The sequence below is a fragment of the Ursus maritimus genome, unplaced genomic scaffold (assembly GCF_017311325.1).
Source record: "Ursus maritimus isolate PB19 unplaced genomic scaffold, ASM1731132v1 scaffold_17, whole genome shotgun sequence".
Lineage (NCBI taxonomy): Eukaryota > Metazoa > Chordata > Mammalia > Carnivora > Ursidae > Ursus > Ursus maritimus.
This window is the reverse complement of record NW_024424119.1, coordinates 57,346,361-57,370,646: the sequence shown is the minus strand read 5'-3', so window position 1 is coordinate 57,370,646 and position 24,286 is coordinate 57,346,361. Positions and strand designations below refer to the sequence as shown.

The 24,286-nt window shown below is 62.8% G+C and overlaps 1 protein-coding gene across 1 annotated transcript in view; it reads left to right on the top strand.

The window, feature by feature from the left end:
- The first annotated feature begins 1,693 nt into the window (after positions 1–1,693).
- VAV2 (vav guanine nucleotide exchange factor 2) overlaps positions 1,694–24,286 on the top strand; it is a 175,343-nt gene continuing 152,750 nt past the window's right edge. The window contains exon 1 of the mRNA XM_040632153.1: positions 1,694–1,897. Within this exon, the coding sequence (XP_040488087.1) occupies positions 1,694–1,897 (204 nt within the window). The remainder of the gene's footprint in view (positions 1,898–24,286) is intronic.

Genomic DNA, 24,286 nt, shown 5'->3' with positions numbered 1-24,286 from the left:
CCCGTGGGCTGGACGCTGGCCTGGCCCCCCAGACTTGCTCCTCGGTTCGGGAAAGCGGCAGGTTTGACCTCTGCAGAAGACCTGGGGGATCTCCCTGCACTCACCATGAGGTGGGGGTGGCACCCAGTGGAGGAGGGGGCTGGGCCATGAGGCAGCTGCCAGTGCTGCCCCACTGAACACAGGTCCAGAATTTCAACCTCGAGTGTCGGGAGTGGGTGGCCTCAGCCCTACCGCAACGGTGGCTGAGAGTCTTGGGTGGGGCTGTGCCTTGCCCGGAGTGGCCCAGCACATCCGTGATGAGAGCCCACGTTTCCTGAGCCGAGCCAGGAGCCACATCATTTCACTGCCAGATTGGCTCTTCATGTCCTTGAAGCCTGCCACTGTTGTGGGGGGAGGGGGCAGCTGCTGAAAACACGGCCCCCACCCCAGGGCGCGGCTCAGGAAGGAGTTCAGGGTGGGGTCGGTGGACCCTGCAGTCTGCCAGGGGCCTGCCAGGACCCAGGGCCCAGGCAGCTCTGGCCTCATGACCAAGCCTCTCCCTCACTTACTAATCTCACATATTCCATCTCAGACGCCAGGATTTGCCCTCTGGGCAGCTGCAAGTGGCCAGGCCTCTGGGTCACAAAGTGGGGGAATCCCGGCCTTTGTGCAGGGTCAGGGGTGGGTGGGGGGCTGCTTTCGGGTCCCTGGCCAGGGCAGAGGATCGGATGGGGGTTCTAGGCGCATCCCCGGCCCGTGTGTGCCTCGGGCCTCGAGTTATCCCTCGGGGACGGCTTGATGCACCGAGGGGACGCGAGGGGGGTCCTCAGCCCAGTCTGTGCCCCCTCCTGGGTCTGTCCTTCCCCAAGGGCCGTGCGGAAGCGCCCAGAGCGACAGGGGCGACCTCCTGATCGCCACGGAGCAGAACGCAGGGCCAACGCAGAGACTGACACCCGGCCGTCCCTCCACAGGCGAGGTCTCTCGCCCCAGGCGCAGAGCTCCCCAAAAGTCTGGGCGCCCCGCGGACGGAGTGGGCGGGTCCCGGGCTGCGCCGCAGCCCCCGCCCTCCGCAACTTTGGCGGGCGGCGGGGCAGGAAGTGGGGGGGGGCGGGGGCGGTGCCAGGCCCGCGCGCCGGCCCCGCCCCCGCCCCGCCCGTGGCCGCGCCCCCCGCGCCCCCAGCGCCCCCGCAACCCCAGAGCCGCCGCGCGGCCGAGTCCAAGCGCCGAGCGCCGAGTGCGGAGCCCGCAGGCGGGGCGAACAAAGCGGCGGCGGCGAGGGCGGTCCAGGCCCCGGACGCGCCGAGCGAGCGACCCACCGGCCCTTTGTCTCGGGCGGGGCAGGAGCGGTGGCGGCCGCGGAGCGCCCCGAGCGCAGCATGCGGCGCCCGGTGGGGCCGATAGCGGGGCGCTGCGGCGGCGGGAGGCGTGGAGCCCGCCCCGGGGTCCGGGGGCGCCCGTGTGTGTGAGGGGGTCCTGCGTGTCGCGCGGCGCCCACCCCGCGGCTGCACGTGGGCGGGAGCGGCGGCCCGCGAGGAGCCGGAGCAGGAGGAAGAGGAGAGGACGCGCGGCGGCGCATTGGGGACCCCGGGCCGCCCGCGCGAAGCCCCGCCCCGGCCACCGAGCCCCGCGCGCGCGGGCGGGATGCCCCGCGGCCGCCGCACTTTGGCCCGAGCGCTGCCCTGAGCGGGCCGGCGGTGCGGCCGCCGCGGGCGCCATGGAGCAGTGGCGGCAGTGCGGCCGCTGGCTCATCGACTGCAAGGTCCTGCCGCCCAACCACCGGGTCGTGTGGCCCTCGGCGGTGGTGTTCGACCTGGCGCAGGCGCTGCGCGACGGCGTCCTCCTGTGTCAGCTCCTGCACAACCTCTCCCCCGGCTCCATCGACCTCAAGGACATCAACTTCCGGCCGCAGATGTCCCAGGTGAGGGTCCCGGCGCGCGGGCGGTCGCGGGGAGAGAGGGGCGCGCCCCGGGAGGCGCGAAGTTGACCAAAGTCCCCCAAGCCCGGGGCGCGCCGCCGCCGCCCGTGGGCATCGCCGGGAAGCGCCCCGAGCCGGTCTGCGGCGCCCGGGTGAGCGGAGATTCGAAGCCCAGCGCGGCGCCCGCCGCTGCCGCCCCGTCTCCTCGTCCCTCCCGGCCTCGGGGAGCCCGCCACGCCCGTGGCCCTCGTCGGGCGTCGCGTCCTCCGGCTTCGCGCCTGGTGGCGGGACGGTGGAGGACCAGCGGGGCGCGGCCCGAGGAGTCGGCGGGGCGGGGAGCCGGAGCCGGAGGGGCCTGAGGGAGCGGGTGGGCTCGGGTCTTCGCCTTCTCTTGGACAGGGCCACGCAACTTGGTGCGAGCGGGAGCTCCCGTCGCTTCGCCAGCACCCTCAAGTGTGGCCTTTGTCGTGGCCGAGCGCGTGGGGCTGCCGGCCGGCAGGAAAATGTCTGCGCAGCCGGCAGGAGCTGCTTTTCTTGGCCCCTTAAAGGGAACTTGGCTAAGACTTGAGCAGAATGAAGCTCAGGTCCTGCCCCCTTGGAGTCACAGAACACCCACCCCAGCTCCATTTGAAGGGGTCCTGGGTGCCCAAGGGGCCCCGGGGGCAAGACAGGGTCTGGCCAGCACTGTCCAGGATCGACCTTCCTCTTAGCCCTGGAGCCCCTTCCTCTGTGGCCCACAGCAAGTCCGCGTGGACAACAGCCATTCATGTGTGACATCGGAAAACGGGCTAGGGAGAAGGAGGGATGGAGTGAGTCACGGCTTTTCCAGGCTGGGCTGCATGGCCTCTGCTCTTTGGCTGTGACTGTGTTTCCAAGGAGATGAGGGCATCCCCTCCTCCAGGGAGGAAGGGGGTGGCTGCTGACAAAGAGGAGCCCTGAGAGGGTAGGGGGGCTGCCCTCCCACTCAGTGATAACAACCCAGGACCATGGAGGCAGGCAGCCTATTGAGGGAGCCCCTGCGGGTTCAGGCATGCGGTCTCAGGGCTCCCCTGAAGTCAGCGCTTTCCTTAGGCTCTCTCATGCTCACTGACCCGGAATCCCCGGGGCCAGGTGCCCTGCTGCAGAGTGCTTTCATAAATCCGTTCCTCACCTCTGTTCTCCCCTCTGGGGGTCAGGGTAGGGGGCTGGAGAAACTGAGGCCAGAAGGGTTGCTGAGGGCAGAGCTGGCCATGGGCCGATGTGTCTGCCTTTGGCTGTCAACTACAGGGGCTGCCCGGGCTTGCTGGCTCCTGGTGGGTTTTCTGGGTGATGGACAGGGAGGCTGGGGCATAGGACACAGCCTGGGGTGGGTGGGTCCACACAACAGAGGCTGGGCCTAGCTGGCCTCTGGATCCCGGAGCTGCCCTTTTCCAGCTGTGGTTTGGGCAGGGTGGGGGAAGAGGGGCACTCTGGCTGTGGCAGGTGGCTTGGCCCAGCTGCTGCTGGAAGTGTGGAGACCTCCTGGGGTCCCTGGAGCCATCGGTGAGGCAGCAGCACTGAGGCAGCAGCACTGACGGCAGCACAATCCCTTTGAGCCGCCCCCCCCCCCCTCCCCGTGTCCCAGCCTGGGGGAAGGGCTATCAGGGGGTCTCGGTGCTAGGGAGAACCGGATGGGCGAGTGTCTGTGTGTCTTCGTGGACTTGTGCAGATTGAAGCCTGGCCCTGTTACCTTCCAGGTAGGTGACCACCTTTGGGCCTCGGTTTCCCCATCTGTTTAATGGGAACAGCAGTAGTAGGCGCCTTCGAGTCAGCTTCTGAGGATTCCGTGAGGTTAAGGCAGAGAATGTTCTCAGTGTGGTGTGGGGTTGATGGTGATGCTAGGATGGTCATCTGGACACTGGCAGAGATTGCTGTCTTGGCAGAGGGCTGGTCTCCCTGACCTCAGCCCACCGGTCATCACCCTGTCTTTGTTTGTCTGTCGCTGCTGCAGGGATGGCTGCAGGGGCTCTGAGAACGTGCATTCAGTGGGTCTACCCCTTGTACATTCAGAGTTAAAGAAACGGTTCTTTTTACCAAGTGTGGCTGGGCATGGTTTGGGAGAGGAGCTTGGGGGTCCTCTCTTTGTTATTCGGGAAGCTTACCATGCCTAGAGCGGGGGAGGGAAGATGTCCTGTTGGTTCAGGGTGCGGTGCTTGGATCACAAGGAAAGTCCAAGCTTCCCTTTCTTCAGGGTCCTGCCCTGGGCGAGGCACGATCCTGGGGGGATCTGCCATCCCTGTGTCATGGATGAGGCAACGAGAGCTCAGAGGGATCCGGTGACTTGCCTCGGGTCACACAGATCGAAGAGGCGCAATGAAATCACAGGCTTGGGTCTCCCTTGTAGGATTGCCGAAATGCATTCGATTCCGCAAGCCTTCCTGAAGCTGTCTGGCTGCCTTTCCTTCGGTTTCTCCTGCAGCGTGGAGGGGGCGCGGGGGGGGGGTGCCTGTTTTCTGCGGGCATCTGGCTACTCTGCTGGTGAGTCCAGTCTGCGGGGCCTTCCCACCTCCGTGCGGTCCTGCAGGCCGGAGGCCCATCCAGCCCAGAGGCCTCCATGTTGTCCCCTCGTTCCAGAAGGCCATGCCGGCTTCTCATGGTGACATCCTGTTTTCAGAGGATAGCGTTTGGAATGTCCCTCCACTCTGAGTTGACCTCAGCTGGGTTATTGGCCCCAGAGGAGTGTAAGAGCATGTGCACTTATGGGGCATTTGCTGTGTACAGAGCCGGAAACTAGGAGGTGTTCATAGAGAGAGCCGAGTGGCCCCTTTGTCGTGCCCTCCTGGAGCTGGCAGGCTGTGCTTTAATTTTTTTTAATCCAAAATGCCTGGGAGCCACCTTGGGTTTAATTAAACTAATTAGGTATGGCCACAATCTGCTGATCCTAATAAGAGATCACGTGTGTCTGGAGCGTCTTCGGCTGTGGAGGTCCTGAGGTTGCTGATGCCGGCAGACAGACAGCCCCTGCGCTCCATTTGAACCTGTAAGGCACCACCCGCCTGGCCTCTTGCCCACACCACCTGGGCGGGCCTCCTCCCTGGAGAGCAGATTGGGAAGCCTGGCATCCGGGGCCTGCCGGGGTTCCTCCCACGCCTCCCGTCCCTGCCTCAGGCCTGTTGTGCCCCGCTTCTGTACCTGTGCCGTCGGCACCCGTGCTGAGCCGTGCTGTGCCGTCGGCACCCGTGCTGAGCCGTGCCCTTGTCGGTAGGCCTCTTCCACTCTTCACCTGGTTCTTCCTGGAGGAGCTAATCTAGAGGCCCCTCCTCTAGGAAGCCTCCTCTGATTGCACTCTCTTGGCCTGCGGCGTGGCGAGTCTGGCCGTGGCCCCCAGGGTACCAGGGGTATGTTGCTAACCCTGCACTTCCCACGCTTTCGCTCCACCCAGCACGTGGGGGCCATGCTCTTTCTCACCCTGCAAAGCCCAGTCTGGAAGGGGGACTGGGCTGAGCCCCTCGTCCGGGACGTCATCTCGCGGGCCTGCGGAGCCCGGCGTTCCTTCATTCCAAGGTAGGCTTTGTGCTTGGCGAGGGGCTGGGGGCCGCCTGAGCTGGGTCCTGCTCTCGTGACGCTTCCAGAAGAGTGAGGGCGCATGACGGTGTCGCCCAGATGCCCGGGGCCGCAGAAGCGGCCTGCAGGTGGCCTGCATTATGGTTTCCTGTTTTATTCCACGGATTAGAATCTGTTACTGTCATTTATTTCTACGCTCACATTGTCTCGGGTTCAGCCTGTGGGGATGCTTCAGGCCGGCAGCTCTGCATCTTTTTGACATGATCCCAGCATTTATTTCCTTCCTTCCTTCCTTCCTTCCTTCCTTCCTTCCTTCTTTCCTTCTTCCTTCCTCTTTCTTTCTTTCTTTCTTCTTTCTTTTTCTTTCTTTCTCTCTTTCTTTCTTTCTGTTTTTTTTTTTTTAAGATTTTATTTATTTATTGGAGAGTGAGAGAGTGAGAGAGGAGCAGAGGGAGAGGGGCAAGCAGACTTCCTGGTTGAGCACAGAGCCCGATGTAGGGCTCGATCTTATGACCCTGAGATCATGACCTGAGACGAAATCAAGAGTCGGATGCTTCACCGTCTGAGCCCCTCAGGCGCCCTGTGTTCTCAGCATTTCCTGAGCACTTGTGTCAGCTCAGGAATCAGCCGTGTCTCCGAGGAGCTCTGGTTCCGTCGCGGGGAGGGGAATTTAGAAGCCACGATCTGGGTGCTGGTGTGCCCACTGCCGCCGGCTGTCCCTGCTCCCAGGTGCCCTCTGAGGTGGGAGCGGCGGTGTGCGTGCGTGTGCGTGCGCGTGCGTGTGGGCAGGCACGGGTGTGGATGGATGTGTCGTGTGCACGTTCGTCTTTGTTTTCTATCTGTATCACGGTTGCCACATAGGAACACGTGAGTTGTGTCTGTGTTTCAAAACTTCTGGTGATCTTATTAAAGTAAAAAGAAATGCATAACATTGATTTTAGTAATGCATCTTCGTGCACCCTGGCCTTCCCAGCGGGGGTGATGTGGGCTCTGGGTGGCGGGATTCAGATCTCTGGAGGTGAAGAGACCACGTTCTTTTTGTGTATGACGCTCAGCTGTATGTAGAGTACGAAACACGTACACGGTCGCTCTGTGGCACGGAGACTTCCTGTGGGAGGTCGATGACAAAAAGCTCGTGAAGAGGCTCCTTAGGGGGGTGATAGTGGCCAGTGGGGAGATGCGGGTTTCCCCAGCATTGGCTTTCCCATGTGGCAGGGGCTATGGCCCTGAGAGGGTCGCGGTAGCTGCACCCCGGGGGCAGAGGCCATGTGCCGGGGGTCCCATCTTTCACCGTGGCCTGACCGGCTGGGAGGGGCCCAGGGCTGTGTGGAGTAGGGTCCTGAGGCTTGGGTGCGGAATCGGCGGGCAAGGCCTGTGGGTGTCATCTGCCCAGGTCTTGGGAAGGTACTGCTTGGCAGTGGTGGACAGTGGGCTGTTTGTGGCTCTGGCATCGGTGGGCTGGGCTGGAACCTGAAAGTGTGCTGTGCATTTGGTGGGGAGGCCATCTGGGCCCTGAGAATGGGGGGCTCTATTGAGCCTGGGGCCAAGTGCGCGGGCAGCAGCTTTGCCGGGGGCCTGACAAGGACGTGTAGCCATGAGGAGCCCCCACCCCAGTGCCTCGTTCGAGCTCTTTCTTACATGAGGATAGGGTGGCCAAGGGTGTCCCCTCCCTGGAGAGGGGCTCTTGTCATCCTTCCCAGAATGGCAGTGGGTCCTGCCCTGGGCGGTTGGCAGCATGATGCCCTCCAGCCCCTTCCTCCTGGCCCCGTGTCCAGCCCTGGTCTGTGTCTGCAGCTCTGTGACTTAGAGGCGTGGGATGTCCGGGGCAGGCAGTGTGGGTGGGGCTGGTGGTGGGGTCCTGGTTTAGGCAGAGGCCCAGACCCAAGTCCGGCAGCCCCACGGCTGAGGCCTTGCCAGGTGGACCTCCCTCCTGACTGCCCCTCGGATCCACCCCTTTCTCCCCCAGCGCCCCAGCCGACCACCGGCGCCCGCTCCCAGAGCAGGGGTTGGCACTTGGCTTGTGTCGAGGGCCAGACGGTAAATATTTTAGGCCTTGTGGGCTAGACAGGCTCTGTCGTAACCATTCAACTCTGCCCTCCCAGTGTGAAGGCAGCCGTGGCCGATCTGTAAATGAGTAAGTGTGGCTGTGCGCCAGCAAACTTTATGGAGAATGAAATTTGAATTTCATATCATTTTCATGTGTCACGAAGTATTATCCTTTTGATTTTTTCCCCCCAACTGTTTAAAAACGTGGAAAAATTTTCTTAGCTTGTAGCCTGTACAAAACCCGGCGGTGGGCTTGCCTACGGGGCTGGGGGCCTGTCCTGCGGCCTGTAAAGGAGCCCTGGTCCCCGGTCCCCACCCTCCCAGAGTTTGCCGTCTGTCTCCATTTGTATCCAGGGCCCTTGGCGCGGGCTCCTCTAACAGGACGTGCTCAGCAAGGACAAAGCTTTCTCCACCTTGTGCCAGAAATTGTGCTAAGTCCCTGGGGCAGGACCTGGTCTCATCCACGGAGGGGTTGCGGGGGGGGGGGGGCTCTGCCCTCAGCCCCACCTCGTAGGGGAGGAGCAGGGGCCACCGGGGCTGAGACCCTGGCGTCTGGAATGGCGTGGACATTTGCTGTGTGAGATGAGCTGCCTGGAATGGCAATGGGGGGGTCCGCCGCCGTCGGCCACTGGGCTGCTGTGGGAATCTTACTGGGGCGGGGTCACAGGACTGACTGAGCCTTGGTCTCCTCCTTTGCAAAGGGGGTGCCCATGGCCACCTTGCAGGCTGGTGGGGGGGTTTGGTGGGAAAATGCAGACCTGGCACTGTCCCTGCCTCGCACCGGGCCCCGTAAGTCTCAAGAACGCTGCGCCCCTCCCCAGGCCTGGGTGACCGGCTCGCTCCTGCTGGCTGGGGCAGCCGCCTTCCCCGGCCAGCTGGCCCCACCTCGCCTCTGGCTGCCCGGCTGCGGCAGAGCCACCGTGGTTAAGAGAGGGTAAGGTGGCCAGCGCCCCGGAGTTGGATCCTCCGTCATTGCCTGCCCCCGAGCCCCTCCCACGCTTCAGTTACCCTTCAGTCCCGGAGGCAGGTGGTGGCTGGGTGATGCGGAGAAAGATGGAGGATCCTTGGCCAAGGAGTGCAGGGCCCAGGATCGGACCGCAGCCCTGCCCCTCCCTCTGCGGGTGACCTTGGGCGCCTGCTGGAAGGATCTCATGCCATTTCTCTGCTGCTTCTTCCCCAGAAGCTCCTATGCTGGACGGTGCGGGAGGTGGGGACAGACGCAGGGTTTACAGTCACATCTTTTGGGGCTGAGTTAGTCCTTATCAGATACAGATATTTGGATCCCTGGGGGCAGGGACTGCGGAGGGCTTCATGGAGGAGGCGGCCCTTGAGTTGGCCTTGAAAAGTGGATGCCTGTATGTAACTGAAGGGTGGGGTGGGTGATTGCTGCAGAGACAGGCCCCCAGGTCTTCTAGAACATTGCTGCCAGCCGTGTCCTGTCCTGGAGGGTTGGTGCCCTGACTGCCCAGCACCAGCACCTCCCCTGCGCCTTAGTGGGGAGACTCTGTGAGACACCAGGTTGGGCAGTTACTGGAAAGGCCGAGGGGGCTGCCTGAGGTCACACAGCCACGTGGAGGTTGAGGCCCCTTGCCAACCTGCAAAACAGCCCTTGGACGGTCCTGGTGGGTGGGGAGGCTGGGGGCTGCCCAGTGCCTGCACGCACAGATGGCCCAGGGCTGGCCGGCTCTGCCCTCGTGGCAGGGTGGCTCTGGGCCCGTCCCCTTCACCTGCTGCCCATTGCTGGGAGCGGCTCACTCTGTCATATACTAGCTTCCCATTCACTGTCACCTGCTCACGGGCATTGGGCACGAGCGGCAGAGACCCCTGACTTTGTGTCCCTGACCTTCTGGAGGGGGATTCATGAAGAAACAGCATGGCACTTTCTGACACGGGGGAATCAAGTGGGCCTGCACGGGGGGCTTCCTGGGGAGGTGACAGCGGTCCCGCAGCAGGACTGGGAGAGAGGTCTGGTGCCTGGGAGTGGGCACTGCAGCCCTTGCACAGTGCCTGGACACCGGGCTCGGGAGCCGCCCCCCCCAGCTTCCTGGGATGAGTCCCTGCCCACTGCCCGGACGAGGCCAGCCCTGCTCCGGCCAGAGAAGCTTCCTGCTGGGGCGGGACCAGCCCGTGGCCGCCTGGAGGAGCCCCTAAAGCTCTGTGCTCTCAGGGCGCTCTCTGCCAGCACCCCGTAGCTGTTCGGACGGTCTTGGTTTCTGAATCCAAAACATAAACAAGAGTAACAAACGCGAGACCGCCGAGGGGGCTGGGCTGGAACTGCCCGCGGGACCCGGGGTGGTGGTGCCTCCCTGTTCCGTGGGCTTCGTGTGTCTGTCTCTGTAGAGTTTATATAAATATAACTGTCTTCCACACACCTGCTTGTCTGCGCCGGGTCTCCGTACACCTGAGGCCAGGACTGCATGTGTTGGTTTGTTGTGTTTGGAACTTGGGGCCTCACAGGCAGCGTGCGCACATGGTCTCCGTTGAGGGCCTGCCGCCTGTCCTCCCGTCTGTCTGCCGGGCTCTTCAGCCTCCAGGTTATACAGGAGTGGGAGCCCCCCCCCCCCGCCCCAGCCCGTGCTGCTATCTGTGCGAGGAGGGGGCTCCTGTCTTCCACTGTTAGAGGGACTTGACACCACGCTGCCTCCCAGTCCACCCCCATGTGTGTGTGGCTCTGCTGTGGCATGACAGGTGCGTCCCTGAGATGCAGAAGGTGGCGGGGTGGGTGCCGGAGGGCATCACCGGGAGTCCCTGTGCAGGGGGGCAGGTCTGGGGTCCAGGCGTCTGCCTGCCCCCCGCCCCAGCCCTGCTTCTGCCTGGTCTCCTCCCTGAGTGCGCCTCCCTTTCCTGGGGACACATGTTTCCAGTTTGCACGAATATTCGTCTGATTGTCATAGCTGTCCCCTACACATGGGGTGCTGCCGGGGGTACGTGGTGTAGGCACCGTGCTGAGCACGGGGCAACCAGTGGTCCCAGGGAGAGGGGGCCTCTGCAGAGGTGCAAGGACTAAGCCACCTGCCAGGGTCCCGACAGCTCAGGGAGGCAGGGCCGCACCTGCCCTGGCCTTTCTCACGCCAGAGCTCCACATCTGGCTTGTCTTCCCCGCGGGGGCTGGCTGTGGTTTGTGGCAGGGCTCCTGTGAACTTTGGCACCTGGGGGTGGCCCGCTGTGTGCCGGGAGGCCTCAGTGTCCCCCCCAGGAACGGGGAGGTGCGCTGGGGACTGGTCATGGCTGGAGCAGGGACCGTCCCAGCTTTTAACTGTACAAGTAGGCGTCTGGTTCCTGGGGCCGTCACCACATGTCCCGGGCGCACAGGACACCTAGGGAGGCTTTAGTCTGTTCATACCCTGTGTCAGGCCCCTGGGGTGGCGGAAGGTTCTGGTCCCACGTGCTCATGGCAGCCACATCCTGAGACCCTCCCACCTTGCCCCTCAGCAGCTCCCACTCTTAATTTACCCCTCTACGCCCGAGATGGGCGTCTGGGCTCCCAGCCCCCAGATCATCCGGCTGCGGGGACAGGAGCAAGCATCACTAACAGCCGTTTCAGGGAGGGACGAGACTGTTCAGATCGGAGCTGTTTTCCTCTGTAGATGATGGGCTTCACACGAGAACTGACTCCCAACCTTTCGGTTTAATTTGTTTTCACACCAGAGCTCAAAGGAAGCAGGCTTGAGGCCGGGCAGCGGGGTGTGACCGGGTTCCCCGGACTTGCCACATGGCCGCTCACCCTGGGCCTCTGTGTTCCTGGCTGCAGAGGGGCCCGGGCTCCCCCTCCCCCGAGGTGTCCGGGCACAGTCGTGGCGGCGAGGGCTCAGGGCTGATGTCCTGGCTTTGCTACTGACCATGGTGGGCCCTCGAGCTTCCCCCCTTTGTGGGATGGGGATGAAAAATAGCATTCTGCTCAGTGGGGGAGCAGGTAAAGGTGGGGTCTGTCCAGACGATGCAGTTGACCCAGCCGCTAAGAGGAACGAGCCCTGGCTGACCCGGGTTACAATGTGAACGAGCCTCAGCTCGAGTCCCCCAGGACCTCGTGCCTGGTGAGGGAGGCCAGACCCCAGAGGGCGAGGCCTGGGGAGGATGGAGTGGCTCCATTTGTGCACGGAGGGTGGGCTGGGGGAAGGGACCTGGGCCTGGCTTTGTGTTTGGGGTTCGGACAAAGCTCTGGATCCAGACGATGGTGGTGATTGCACGACACGGTGAAGGGACAGAATCGCCGATTGTAAGTCTTGTCATGTGCCTCTGACCGCACAAAAATAGCATCCCCCTTGTGGGGCTGGGAGGGATTTGAGCAGGTGTGTGGCAGGTGAGTGCCTGGAACCCGCGCTGGCTGTGGCGGGGACCCTCAGGGCCACCATGTGACTCTTGTGGGCTCTGCACGCCTTCGCCCGTGGCCTCCCTCTCCCTTAGTGATGTTACAAGTGCTACTTTCACGACTAGGTTGACGTAAAGGTCAGAATACTAATGGTATATGTTTAAATATTGTCTTTGACCTCACACACATTTGGGCCCCTAATGTGTGCTTGGGGGATGAGTCAGCCCCGCGTGGCCTTCCACGTGGCACGTTTCTCGGGCCCCTTCTTGCCCTGGGTCCGCGCTGCTCCAGGACTCAGGGCACCGAGGCAGGCACTTGTCGAGACTCACTTCCCTCTGCAGGAATGAGGAGCCAGGGAACGGCTGCCTCTGCTCCAGGCTCTTGACTCAGTGCCCTCGACAGGGTGGCCCAGGAGAGCTACGGTGAAGGACGATGGGTCCAGGGAGCACACGAGGTGTCGGTCTCAGTTGCCCCTCCCTGTAAAATGGGACCATCGTGTCTAGGTGCCTCCATGGGTGGGTGGGAGGAAGGCTCCTGGGGCATCTGAAGCCCCCCCTTGAACGAGGAAGGCGTCCGCGGTCCTGGGATCAGGCCGGGGGTCATCTCTCTTGAGGGAAGGCGCCCTGCGTCTGATGCGGGAGTCTGTGCTGTGGCTCACAGGTCCCTGGCCTGCTGCTGCTTGGCGAAGGAGGGGCGTTTTCGCGACACCTTGCGGTAGACCAGTGGCCCTGGGGCCACTCAGTGTCCGGGAAGCATCCGCGGAGGTGGCGCTGGGTTCAGTAAGGATGTGGGTTTTCTCTGTGTCCCTGGGAGAGTCGGTTTCCCCACGTCGGCGGCCGCGCTCCTGGAGTCCCCCCTGCTGCCGCTCCCGCCGATGGTCCCGTGTGGGGGCCGTGGGCTTCCCGACCGTCTGGTCAGCGGGGGCTGCGGGGCAGGCTGCGGGGGCCAGACGCCGTGTCTGGGACTGAATGACCGAGTCAGTAAATCAGGCTGTCGGCCTCGCCTTCCGCAGGCGGCCATGGTGCGTGTGCTCGCTCGCGCTGGCTTCGGCTCTGCCTGGGCTCGGAAGCACGGCTGCATTTCTGGGCTCGCGGCTGGACCTGGGTGCACGTGTGGACGAATCCGAGTGGATGTTGGGGTCAGGAGGCCTGGTGCGGTCTGCCGTCTGCTGCGCTGTCCGGCCAGAGGCTGCCCTCTCCGTGCCCGTCTGCAGCCCAGAAAAGTCCGGGTGATGCCACCGGCCTCCCGTGGGGTGTTTTGGGGCCGGCACCCACTGTCCTGGAGGTGGCTGAGAGCTCTAGGGTTTTGCCCACAGAGCTCTGTCCACCTTGTCTTCTTGGGGGGGGAGCCTTGGCTGCCTCCTGGCCAGTACTCAGGGTCTAGGCGTAGACGGCTGCTTAACAGCTGGTTCGGTTCCTGCCAGGGGCCACACTCTGGACCAGCTCTGGGGTCCCCGTCCCATGCCCTCCCTCCTGCCTGAGCTTCCGGCTGGCGGGGCTGGTGTCCTGCAGGGTGGGAAACGGCCCCGGCCTGGGGGACCCGTGCAGCAGCTCTGATCCTCAGCCTTCCTGCTGCTTTGCCCTGTGGTGGCCCGGGGGACGTGCAGGCCAGCGTCCGCACTGCCTCTGGGTGGTGGGCCGGGGATCCAGCCGGAGCGCTCAGCCCCTTCCGGCGGTCCTTGGGCATGATGGTGTCGCCTGCTGTGCTTTGCCTGGGCTGGGCCGCTCCCGGGCTGCCGGGCGATGCATAGGTGGTGGTAATTAGTCACGGTCCGGGAGGCACTTGGCGGTCATGGACCTGACCCTGGTAGGGGACAACCCGGGGTCGTCAGCAGCCATTTGAGAGCCTCGGAGTCTAAGGTTCAGGGAGCACAGAAGCTGGTCCAAGTTCGCAGGTAGGGGCTGGGGGCGGGACTCAAACCTGTGGCCGCCCGCGCACCTGTGGCCCCAGCATCCCGTCCCTCGTGGCGCCCTTGGGCTCCTGAGTTGTGCGAGCCGTGGGGTGCCTCTGACACCCTCCTGCAGTAATTTACGTGCTGGCAACCGCTCTCTTTTTTCTATTAACTCGTGTGTGTAGTAAATTTTTTTTTTCGTCAAAAAAGAGAAGATAGAATGTTCACATACCACCCCCTCCTCATGCAAATAAGCCTTGGGAGAAACCGGCCTGCCCTCTCTTTGGGTGTATTTTGTGGTAATTTAGCTGCTTAAATGGAACATCTGTTAGCCAGCGAGGCTCCAGGGGAGCAGAGCTATAGATTACAGGAGTGTTCGGGCAGTCGTCTGTGCTGCAGGAGGCACAGGCCCCAGCACTCCCGCCCCTCCGCCCCCGCGTGTGGAGGGACGCTTGGCGCTGAGGACCGTGCTGGCGACAGGGTGCGGGAGGCCAGACGGAGCCTTCGTACCTGCCCGCTGGGCCCCTGAGGACAGCTGCTGATGTACGTGGCTCAGCGCGGCTGGGGCTCGGGAGAAGCCCCTGGCTTTGCAGCCTGCGTGGGCCCCGGGGACTCATCCCTGGGCTGGCCTGGCCGTGTTCCCTCCTTCAGCAGAAGAAGGGCGCTTGTGGTGGGGTCAGGGGCCAGGCTGGGCCTAAGCGTAGACCTGCCTCACAGCTGACGTGGCCGCGTGTGCCCCGGACCCTGCCCACACCCCAGGGGGCTCACCTGTGAAATGCGCTGCCATGTGTGCAGGTGTGGCTCCCCGGAGGCCCGGGAGCGTGGGAGTCGTTCCCCCTCTTGTGCCCTGCCACTGCATGTGATATGAGCTTTGGTGACCTGCAGGCACTGGTTTCCATACGGGTCACAGCGCTTTCTGTGAGAGGGGTGGCGGTCTTCCTGGCAGCTGGATTCTGGGGGCAGGGGCCTTCCTGCCCTGCCGCCCGTTGGGTCTCCTCTTCCCAGGCCTTTTACCGGGGGGCCCTTCCTACAGCTCCCAGGGAGCATTTCCCCAGCACCTACTGCCTGTGATCAGTTGGCCCTCAGGTCAAGGGAAAGATGGGGGAGGCCCGGCAACTTCTTCCAGGAGCTCAGAGTTGGGGGGGCCACCGAGGGAAACAGCGGTCACCTTGGGGGGTGATTGGAGGAACCCAGAGCCATGGCCCTCACCGCTGCGGTGAGGCAGGGTGGTGGGTGGGTGGGTGGCTTCGCCTGGGGTGCGGGGCAGTCACAGAAGGGGGTTGGAGAGAGCACGACGTCCTGGATTTGGCTTCAGAAGGTTTTGCTTGGCTGCAGTGCTGGGACTGGATTGGAGGCCACGGTCCGCAGTCCGGGAGGCTGAGGCTGGGAGGAGGCGGATGCGGTCACCCCAGCAGGAAAACTGTTCAGGCCTGCGCCTGGGGAAGGGAGACAGGCTCCAGGCTCCACGGTATGGGGGAGGCAGGGACCCTGCCGGTCGTGGCCCTGATGTGGGGTGATGAGGAGGGTGCCCTGATGTCAGGCTTGGGCAGTGGGGGAGCTGGTGGGACTCGTCCAGATTCGCCCTTGGGGCTCAAGGTCCGCCTCTGGCCAGCGGCCCGGGGAAGGCCCGGCTCTCCCCGCGGTCTGTCCGGAATCTGCCCTGACCGGCGTTGCGGGACGTTTCAGCCCCGCCCCGTTGTGTTCTCTGTCTGGCTTTGAGTTTCCTGCTTTTTTTCCGGTCTCTGTGTGGCTGATCACATCAGTGTCCAGGCTGGACTTGGGGGTGAGGGGCTGGCCCCAGCCTCGGTGGGCCAAACTCTGCAGGCTTCTGTGGGGCCAGGGCCCCGGGCCATGGCGAGAAACGTCTTCCACTAGCGTGGGATGCCATCCCAGACTCTCCTTCCCTGATCACGATGTCTTCGAGCATGCTAGCAGTTTCGCCTTCATAAGTGTGTGATTTATTCAGGTTGTAAACAGGTGCTCTCCTTACTCGGAAGCGCGGGGCCGGCGCGTCGGAATCCGGCTCTCTGGGGAAGCGTAGATCCCCGGCGTGTGCGATTCATCTCCAGGTAACACGATGGCCTTCGCGGAGACCCAGCAAGGCTGCCGCAAAGCCCAAAATAGTCGTGTGGGTTATTTTTAAGTGGTTTTTGCCTGTGGAAAGAGTGGTTTTTCTTAAAAAGGGCTCTGCCTTCGATTGATTTCTTTGGGACTGCTTTATTGCTATTGATTCAATAAAGCTTTAATCAGCAAACAACCTCGCAGCGGGCTCTGGGGCGGGCGACTTGCCGGCCTCGTCGATTTTTCAGCGAGGAGCATTTGCCGTGACCCGGGGCCGCACGTGAGCCAGCAGCCTGGCGTCTCATTCTCAAGGCCTGAGCTCGGGCTGGGGCGGACCCCAGGACTGAGCCCCGGGTGGTCAGAGCATGGGGCACCCTTGTTGGACACCATGTGGGAGTCAGAGACCCAGGACAGCTTCCCTGCCCCTCACCCCTTCCTCCGCGTCTGAGAGCCACCAGGTCCAGCGCTGGGAGGCCGTGCGTAGCTGTGAGGAGAAAGGGGACAGTGGTTGTGTGCGGTGTCCCTTGAGGGAGATCTGGGCTCTGCCCCCTGCTCCGGGACCCTGTAGGGTCACGGTCTGTCCCCTCGAGATTTGTCCTCTCTGCAGGCCCTGGGGTGGATGAGACCAGAGACACACGTACGTACGTATTGAAGGCTTACTGGTCTGTTTGCCGCATGGAGGACACTGTGTGCATAGTCGTGCGTCCCCGCGGAGCTGGGCTGTCACCTTCCTCACCACCTGGGAGCGTGCTTTGTCACTGCCACGTCTGTCCCACGTGGCTTTCGTGCACGTCATTTCGCCCATGCTGAGTAGATCCTTTCTTCGTGTTCTGACTGCTCTGAAATCAGCGTGCGTCTCGGGGCCTCACAGGGAGGGGTGTGTCAGACCCGCTGTGCGAGAACCCGCCAGGAAGAACTTCAGGTGATGGGAAGATGCCCGGAAGTACGGGGACACCTGGCCCCGGGGTCCAGCCTGCACTGTGACCTTGAAGCCGGGAGGGCGTCCTCAGTAAACAAAGAATGGAAGTTGTGACAAAAAAAGTCACAAACAACGATTTCTAGAAAACCGTTCAAGGAATTAATTGACCCAGCAGCACTCATAGCCCCAACGGGCCTCTCAGTTTCCTCCTTGTTGATAAAATCATCATTGAGACAGGGGGGTTTATGGTTCTGGGAGCCTTGCAGGGTTGGGGTAGAGGCCTCTCCTGCCAGCGCCTGGAGAGAGATGGGGCCTGCGCAGGCATCCCTGGCCACCCCGACCTGCGGCCCACCTGGGCAGCCCAGGCACCCTGGGGGACGGTGAGTGTGGGGGACGGAGCCACTGTCCACCCAGCCTCTGGGCCCTGGAGGGCGACTGGGATGGTTCCTTTCTCTTCAGTGCTCTCTGTGCCCAGCCATGAGTTCTGGAGCTCTGCTCCAGCATAGACTCCCCCCCGCCCCCCCGCCAGCAGTGAACGTGGCTTTGGTGCCCTGCCTGAGTGTGGGGCCTGGGGAAGGGGCTGGGGCACTCCCTCCCTTGGTGCCTCCCATCCCAGGTCTCCTGAGGTCTGGCCAGAGCAGAGACGGGGTTCCAGACTGTGGGGTCCCAGACACCAGCCTTCTTCCACCCTGGTTCTCATCGGGGGGGGGGGCTGGACTCTCCATTAGAGCACCTCATTTCCCCTCTGCTGCCCTTGGCTTTTTGGGCACAGACTGCCCTTCAGCCCTCCATGGAGGGTTCAAGATTTGGTTCTGGGCCCGGTCTGCCTGAAAAGCTGACCTGAGAAGGACAGGGAGGGGCCCTGTGTGCGGCTGCTCAGCGTCCGTGTGGATTAGTGATGTCTGCCGGGGGTGTGGGCGATGAGGGGGGACACATTCGCCTTGGATAGATTAGTGATGTCTGCCGGGGGTGTGGGCGATGGAGCGGAACCGGCTGCTTCTGTGCCTTCCCTGGCGCAGGCATCTGCGGTCAGCCTTGAAACTGCCCTGGGGTGCCCAGCCATGTGACCGCTCCCCTTCTCCGAGCACCTGCCTCCTGCTTTCCCCTCCTTGGGCTCCTCCAGGGTGGCTCAAGCACCCCCCCATGACCTCCCCTGCCTGGTGCTCCCAGCTCTGCTCCTACTCAGCTGGTATTGGCCCTGGGACTTTTCACGTCCTGGCCTGGCAAGGGGGGGCTCTGCTCAGTGCAACCCTGGGGGAGCTGTAGCCACCACCCCCTGCCCTGGATCTGGGACCCCTTCTCTTTGGGTTCGGGACCCCTTTGACAGAGTCTAGGACCCTAAATCTGGACCTGGATCTGGCCCCCGTCTCTGAATCCGAGATGCTTTCTTGCTGGGTCCCGGACTCCCGTACTAAACTGAGGGTGTTGTCGTCGGATTGACAAAGCACCCCAGGCCTGGGCTGGCAGAAGGTCCCACGTAGTAAGCTGTCTGGAGAGAGGAAAGAGCCTCGCCCTAGCCGAGGGGCACCTCCCTGTTCTGAGACTGTGGGCGTGAGCCGACTCCTAGAGAGGAGGAAAAGGAATGCACTTCGCTTCCCCTTTCCTCTCACATCGGTGCTTGATTCCTGGCTCGAGGAAGTAGCTGGCAGTGCCGCTACGTGGAGACAGGATTGGGGTGAAGCTCCCCGAGTGAGCCTCCCGGCTGAGCGGCTGCACATCCTGAGCCCCCGGGCCACCCCGGCCTTTGCTCAGAGGTGGAGAGGCCTCTCCAGGGACCGGGGAGGCGGGGAAGTAAGGCTCAGTCTCTCGTGGTTAGCGTTTTAGCGGCCAGATGATGAAATCCCCCACGGGCCAGAACATTCTCGGCTGAGCCTGGGCCTGGGAGGGGCCGCTCTGCCCTCCCTGAGCAGCAGCGACATGGTGTGCTGGAACAGACCCTGTCTCTCTGTGGCGGGTTTGGTGTCCCGCAGCTGGCTATGTGTCTGTGATTGTCCCCGGTGACCGTGGAGCGGTGAGCAGCGTCCCGCGGGGAGGAGGTGCCTCCAGGTGTGGCCCCAGGGCTCGCGAGCTCTTCCTGTGCGCAGGTGTCCCAGGGCAGCCCCAGCACAGCACCACAGGCTGGAGGCCTGACAGCAAGAGAAGCTTACTCTCCCACAGTTCTGCAGAGAGAGACCCTGCATCCAGGTGTGGGCTGGGCCGTGGACCTTGAAGGCTCCTGGGCACAGTCCCTCCCACCTGGCGTCCAGTGGCACCAGGTCTCCTGTGGCTTGAGACCCCGCACCAGTGTCTGCATCCACCTTGCCTTCTCCGCCCTGTGTGTCTCCATCAGAGCCTCTGACCATGGGGGCTTGCCTCCGGGTCCCCGCGCCCTGGCCTGCCCCGGGCCACCCTGTGGCTCTGCAGCTGGCCGACCGCGCAGTCCTCCCCACCCCGAGCTGCTCCACTGCACTCTCACTTCCCTCGGCCGCCCCCCTTCTCTCGAAAATAACACCGGGGTGGGCGGGCACCTCGCAGGCCCGGCCTGGGAGCCTGGCTTCAACCGTCTCTTCCCGTGGGGGGTGGGCATAGGCGGGTGCTCTCCTTCGGGGTGCCCCGTGCACGGCACCACGCGGGGCCTGGCGGGCGTTGGGGTGATGGTGGGATGAGGGATGAGTGGGCGAGCACAGGAAGGTCGGGGACCGTGCCTGGGGCTTCCCGGGGCGCTGGTCCGCCCCACCGCTCTCCTTTGGTGGAGCCCGTCTGTGCGGAAGGCTGTTGGGTGGTGACCCTCAGGGACGGTGACTCTGCCACGACGCCCCCTGTAGCGGACGTGGAGCCTTGGGCTCAGTTGTGGGAATGGCCGTTCGCCGTCGTGTGACTGGTGGTGAAGCTGTGGGAACACCCCGAAGGCCCAGAAGCCAGGGGTCGCTGGAGCGTGTGGCCCCGGCCTGGGGAGAGTCCCAGACGCCCGGCGCGGGGTGTCATGCTGCCAGGGAGGAAATGCCAGCACCCAGAGCTGTGCACTATTCCCAGCAGTCCATTTTGTAATAACAAAAAATCCAGAATCAAGAGTGTGGACGGCAAAAATCCCTTGCATGGTAAGTGATGTTTTAGGGCTGGAGCTCATGGGCTTTTAGTTTATTCCAGACCTCCCCCCTTTATCTAGGACAGGTCGTTTGTATTTTGGGAGAAAAGACAAAGAGCAAAGTTTTGCCCCTGGAGTGCTGTCGCAGGCAGCTTTCCTTCCGTTACAACCAGACGGAACCTGCAGGGGAGGCCTCAGTTTCCCCACTTGGTGAGGTGGCTGGTGCCCGTTATCCCAGCGCAGAAAGGCTCCGGGGCCCTGGGTGCCGTGGGAAGGTGAGCCGCCACGTCTGCTGTCCATCCTCCCCGGGCACCCTGAGCAGGTGGGCCGCGGCTGGAGCTTGGCTGCCTGCAGCTGAAACGCCAGCTCTGGCTCAGCTTTCCCGTGTGGGGACAGCTGGGGGCATGCCCGCCCCTGCCCCCAGGCCCCCCTGCAGCCCCCCCCCAGCTTGGCTCCCGCCCCATTGGGGGCGGAGGGTGAGTCTGCAGCTGCGAACATTCCTGACCCCAGTTCAGGGGAGAGCGCCCAGCTGCTCCTGGCAGACAATGGAGCCCCCGCTCCCTGCTCCCCATGCCCCCTCGGTGCTCTGCCCTGGGGCTGGCGCTGGAGCGGCTGGAATTTCCAGAAAGTGCAGCTTCTCCAGTGGAGGAAAGGAGGGAAGTCCGTGTTCTCAGAAATGTGCTGTGCTGGCCGCCCGGCTGGGCTTTTGATACGTTCACAAGATGCACTTCTCCCAAAGCCAGCCCAGAGTGGAGATGGCTTTTTAAGAAATCCTAAAAGTAATGCTCAGTTGTTGGAAAAAGGAAAAGAAGAGACAATTCAGGATAGTTCCCGGACTCCCGCTCCAGGCAGGCCTGTGTCCCTGTGACTCTGAGGCCCCCCAGACCCCCCACTGTCCATCGGAGGCTGGTTTTGCGGCTCCTGAGATATCCGGAGACCCTCCTGTGGGGCTGGGGGCAGGGAGGGATCGCGCCGGGGCCCAAGATGCAGTGAGTGAACCGCGGCCGGGCGGGGGTCCTGGTGCGCCATCCAGTTTTTTATCGTGAACTACGAGCTGGAAGTTCAGTCTTGGGTGCTTTCAAGGGCACCGTCGAGCGGCGTTGGGTGCGTTCAGGCGGAGGTGCAGCCGTCCCTCCGTCCGTGTCCGGGACTCGTTCACCTCGCAAATCTGGAAGTGCACCCGCTGAGCGACCCCTGCGCGCCCCTCCCTCCAGCCCCGGCCTCCACCGCTCTACTTTCTGTTTCTGCGGATTTGACTTTCCCGGGGCCTGTGGGAGCGGATCCTGCAGCACCCCGTCCTCTGGCTGTTTTGGCTCAGCATCACATGCTCCAGGCCTGTCCACGTCGTGGCAGGTGTCAGGGTCTTTTTCCTTTTTAAGGCTGAGTAATGCTTCACGGTGTGGCTGGACCACGTTTTGTTGTCCATTGATGGGTGGGCTGCTTCCTCCTCTGGCTGCTGTGAACACGGCTGTGCACACCCTTTGCTCCAGCCCTTCGGATAAATACCGGAGGTGGAATGGCTGGGTCACACGGTAATTCTGTTGTTAATGTTTTCAGGAGCCGCTGTTACCGCTTTGCGCAGGCGTTCTTGCCCGCACGTGCCTTCCATGTGCTTGGAAGCACACCTCCTAGCAGGTGTGTGTGGGGGGTCTCATTCACACCCGTGTCGAAGCTGCAGGAAACCCCCCCCCCCGGAGGTCTATACCCCTGAGCCCCAGGGACTGCAGTCAGGCTCACCAAATGGGGAAGCCAAGGCTTTGAGGGAGGCAGAGACTTGTCCACGGTCCCCAGCAAGCTGTGTGCCAAATGGAGGTGCGTGTGCCCCATGTTCTTCTGCCCTTGCTGGCTGTCAGGGGGACCAAGGTGGGGCAGGGGAGATGAGGTCCTGATTCAGGAGAGTTCCCATGTACATTTTCCCCGAGGTCCTGATTTGGGAGAGTTCCCATACGCATTTTCCCCGGATGGAGAGCAGAGGCTGCAGTTCCCACCTGAGGTCATGGCCAGCCCCTCTGAGCCCGTGGGGGGCCCGTGGGGAGGCAACGGTGTGGGAACAGAAATCGGGAGAGAAGTGACTTCAGAAGGCACAGCTGAGATTTCACACGTAAAGGGCGTCCCTCGTGTGAGGGACACTGGGGAGTGGTGGCGGGGCGCCCAGCCTTGGCATCAGGAGCGGGACCCTCTCCCTGGCTTCTTCATGGAGGGATGGCTCCCTGTGGGTTCCCTACTGCCTGGGCCATAAATGACATGGGGACATTTGGGGTGTGGATGAATATTCGATTGAGTGAAGCCCCTGAAGGGGCCGGGGCTCCTGACAGGTTGAGACCCCATGGGCGGATATTCAGAGAAGCGGGGCCTCCGCTCCTCCCCCACCCTGGGAGCCAGCAGCTTCCCTGCAGACCGAGCCTGGGAGGTGTCCCTGGCTCCCCACTCCGGGGCTGGCGGAGCCTCCTGGGTTCTTGAGCAGTGCCGTCCTCTCTTCTCACCGAGCTCAGCTGGCATTTATGGCACGCGGACGGTGGCCTTATGAAAATGAAGAGCATTGAAACACAGAAGAACGTGTGTACCTCTTATTCTCCACCTGGTTGGACTTCAAAATACATTTCCCTGAGCCCTTGTCCACTTGCAGACGTGCTTGTGCTGAGCTTTACTCATCACGACACAGACATGCTCGGTACACACACGCACAGGTTCACACGCCCCCTCGTGCACCCCACACGGAGCACGTCCCGCTCACCGTAGCTGTGGAGTAACTGAGGGAGGGGGGCCCAGTAAGCTGTCAGCTGTCGCTACAGCCCGACCTCCCATTCCCACACAGGGGACCAGTCCCCCCTTCCCCTGTAGCCCTCTGGGGTCACCATCCGGCTTCACTGAGCTCCTCCTCGGTGCTGCTCGTGCTCTGGGCACTTGGGGTCCTTGAGAACATCCGTTAGCATGAGAGGTGGTTCTTGCAAGGCCTCGTGGCCCCTGCAGAGCGAGAGGCAGCCCGAAAAGGCCTCTCCCCAGGTTGGGTGCTGCATGGACGCCACCCCTCGGGGGGCTTTGCTGGCCGGCTGGGTGGTCACCCCCGGCCCCCACGGCGACGGAACGGATTCAGCATCCTCGACTGTGCGTGTGGGGACGGGTGGACAGACGGACGGCTGGATGTCAGCTGTGTGTGTGTGTGTGTGTGTGTGTGTGTGTGTGTGTCTGGGGGAAGTGGCAGTCCCTGTGGCTCCCAGCTGCTCTCAGGAACCCCCGGGAGCTGTGGGATGACAACTAAACAGGACGCTTGACCCTTCTTGCGATGATGTGTGTCCACCCGAGGAGGCATCCCCACGAGCGTCCGCGTGCTGCGGCACTTCTGGAACGGTGGAGGAGGACGTCTCACATCCCTTGGTGTCCCTAAGGTGATGGGACCTCGAAGATGCCATTTGTGAGGCATGGGGTTGCCGCACGTGGGAGATCGCTTGCAGGGTCAGGCTGTACCGGGAAAGTGAGAGGGGGTCTCAGCTGCCCCCAGCTGGGCTGCAGCCCTTGGGCGAGAGGATGGCTTTCACAGACTTGGGCGGGGGAACGGACACCTGGGGGTGGGGAACGACAGGCCTGCTTCGGCCCCCTGATTTTGGGGTCCTCGAACTGGGCCCCCTCCTGTAGCAACATGGAGACAGCCACTGAATGGGGGGTCTGGAGGCCTTAGACGTGCCCTCAACCTGGAGCTTGGGTCACAGGGGCAGGGGTCGCTGGGAGGGTGTGGCAGGGGTAAGGCTCAGTTTTGAACCCAAATCTCTCTGCCTGAAAGTTGGCTGGGTTTGCCTGAACCCTGCACATCGATTCAGGGGTGCCTGGAGCTAGACCAGGCACTGTGATGTTCAGAAGGAGGAGACAGGGAGGTGGGTCTGGGGCCCACCAGAGCCCTGAGTTAAAGCTGGGGGACCAGTGTGCCAGGTGTAGGATATAGGGGCTCCCACCTGAGTGGGGGCTGTGGGGGACCTGTGGGCGACAGGACTCCTGCCTCAGTGTCTCATCAAAACCCATGTCATCCATCCATCCATCCACCCTGCATACCTTCGCTGAGGGCCTGTGGGTGCCATGCTCATGCTAAGGTCATGGAGCGGTTTGGGACAGGAGGGCCGCCTCTGCCTGGTGAGTGACCCGGGGCTGCCATGATAAATGAGCACGGTGGGGGTGTGCGACAACATTCTGCCACCCGGAGCCCAGAACTCTGAGGTCAAGCTTTATCGGGGCTGTGCTCCTCCCGAGGCTCTGGGGAGGCTCCTCCCTGCCTCTCCCAGCTCCTGGTGGCCCAGGTGTCCTTGGCTCAGGCCGGCGTCCCTCCCATCCCTGCTCCGTCCTCGCACAGCCTCTCCTCTTCTTCCTGTGACTCCGCTGTGTCTCTCATAAGGGACCCTTGCTGTTGGCTTTAGGGCCATCCCAACCCAGGATGATCTCACCCTGAGATCCTTAATTACATCTGCTTAGATCCTTTTTCCAAATAAGATCACATTCCTAAATTCTAGGAGTCAGGACACGGACATGTCTTTTTTGGGGTCACCTTTCAACCTTCCTACACTTGGTAGATAGCTTCCTCAAGCCTCAGTCTC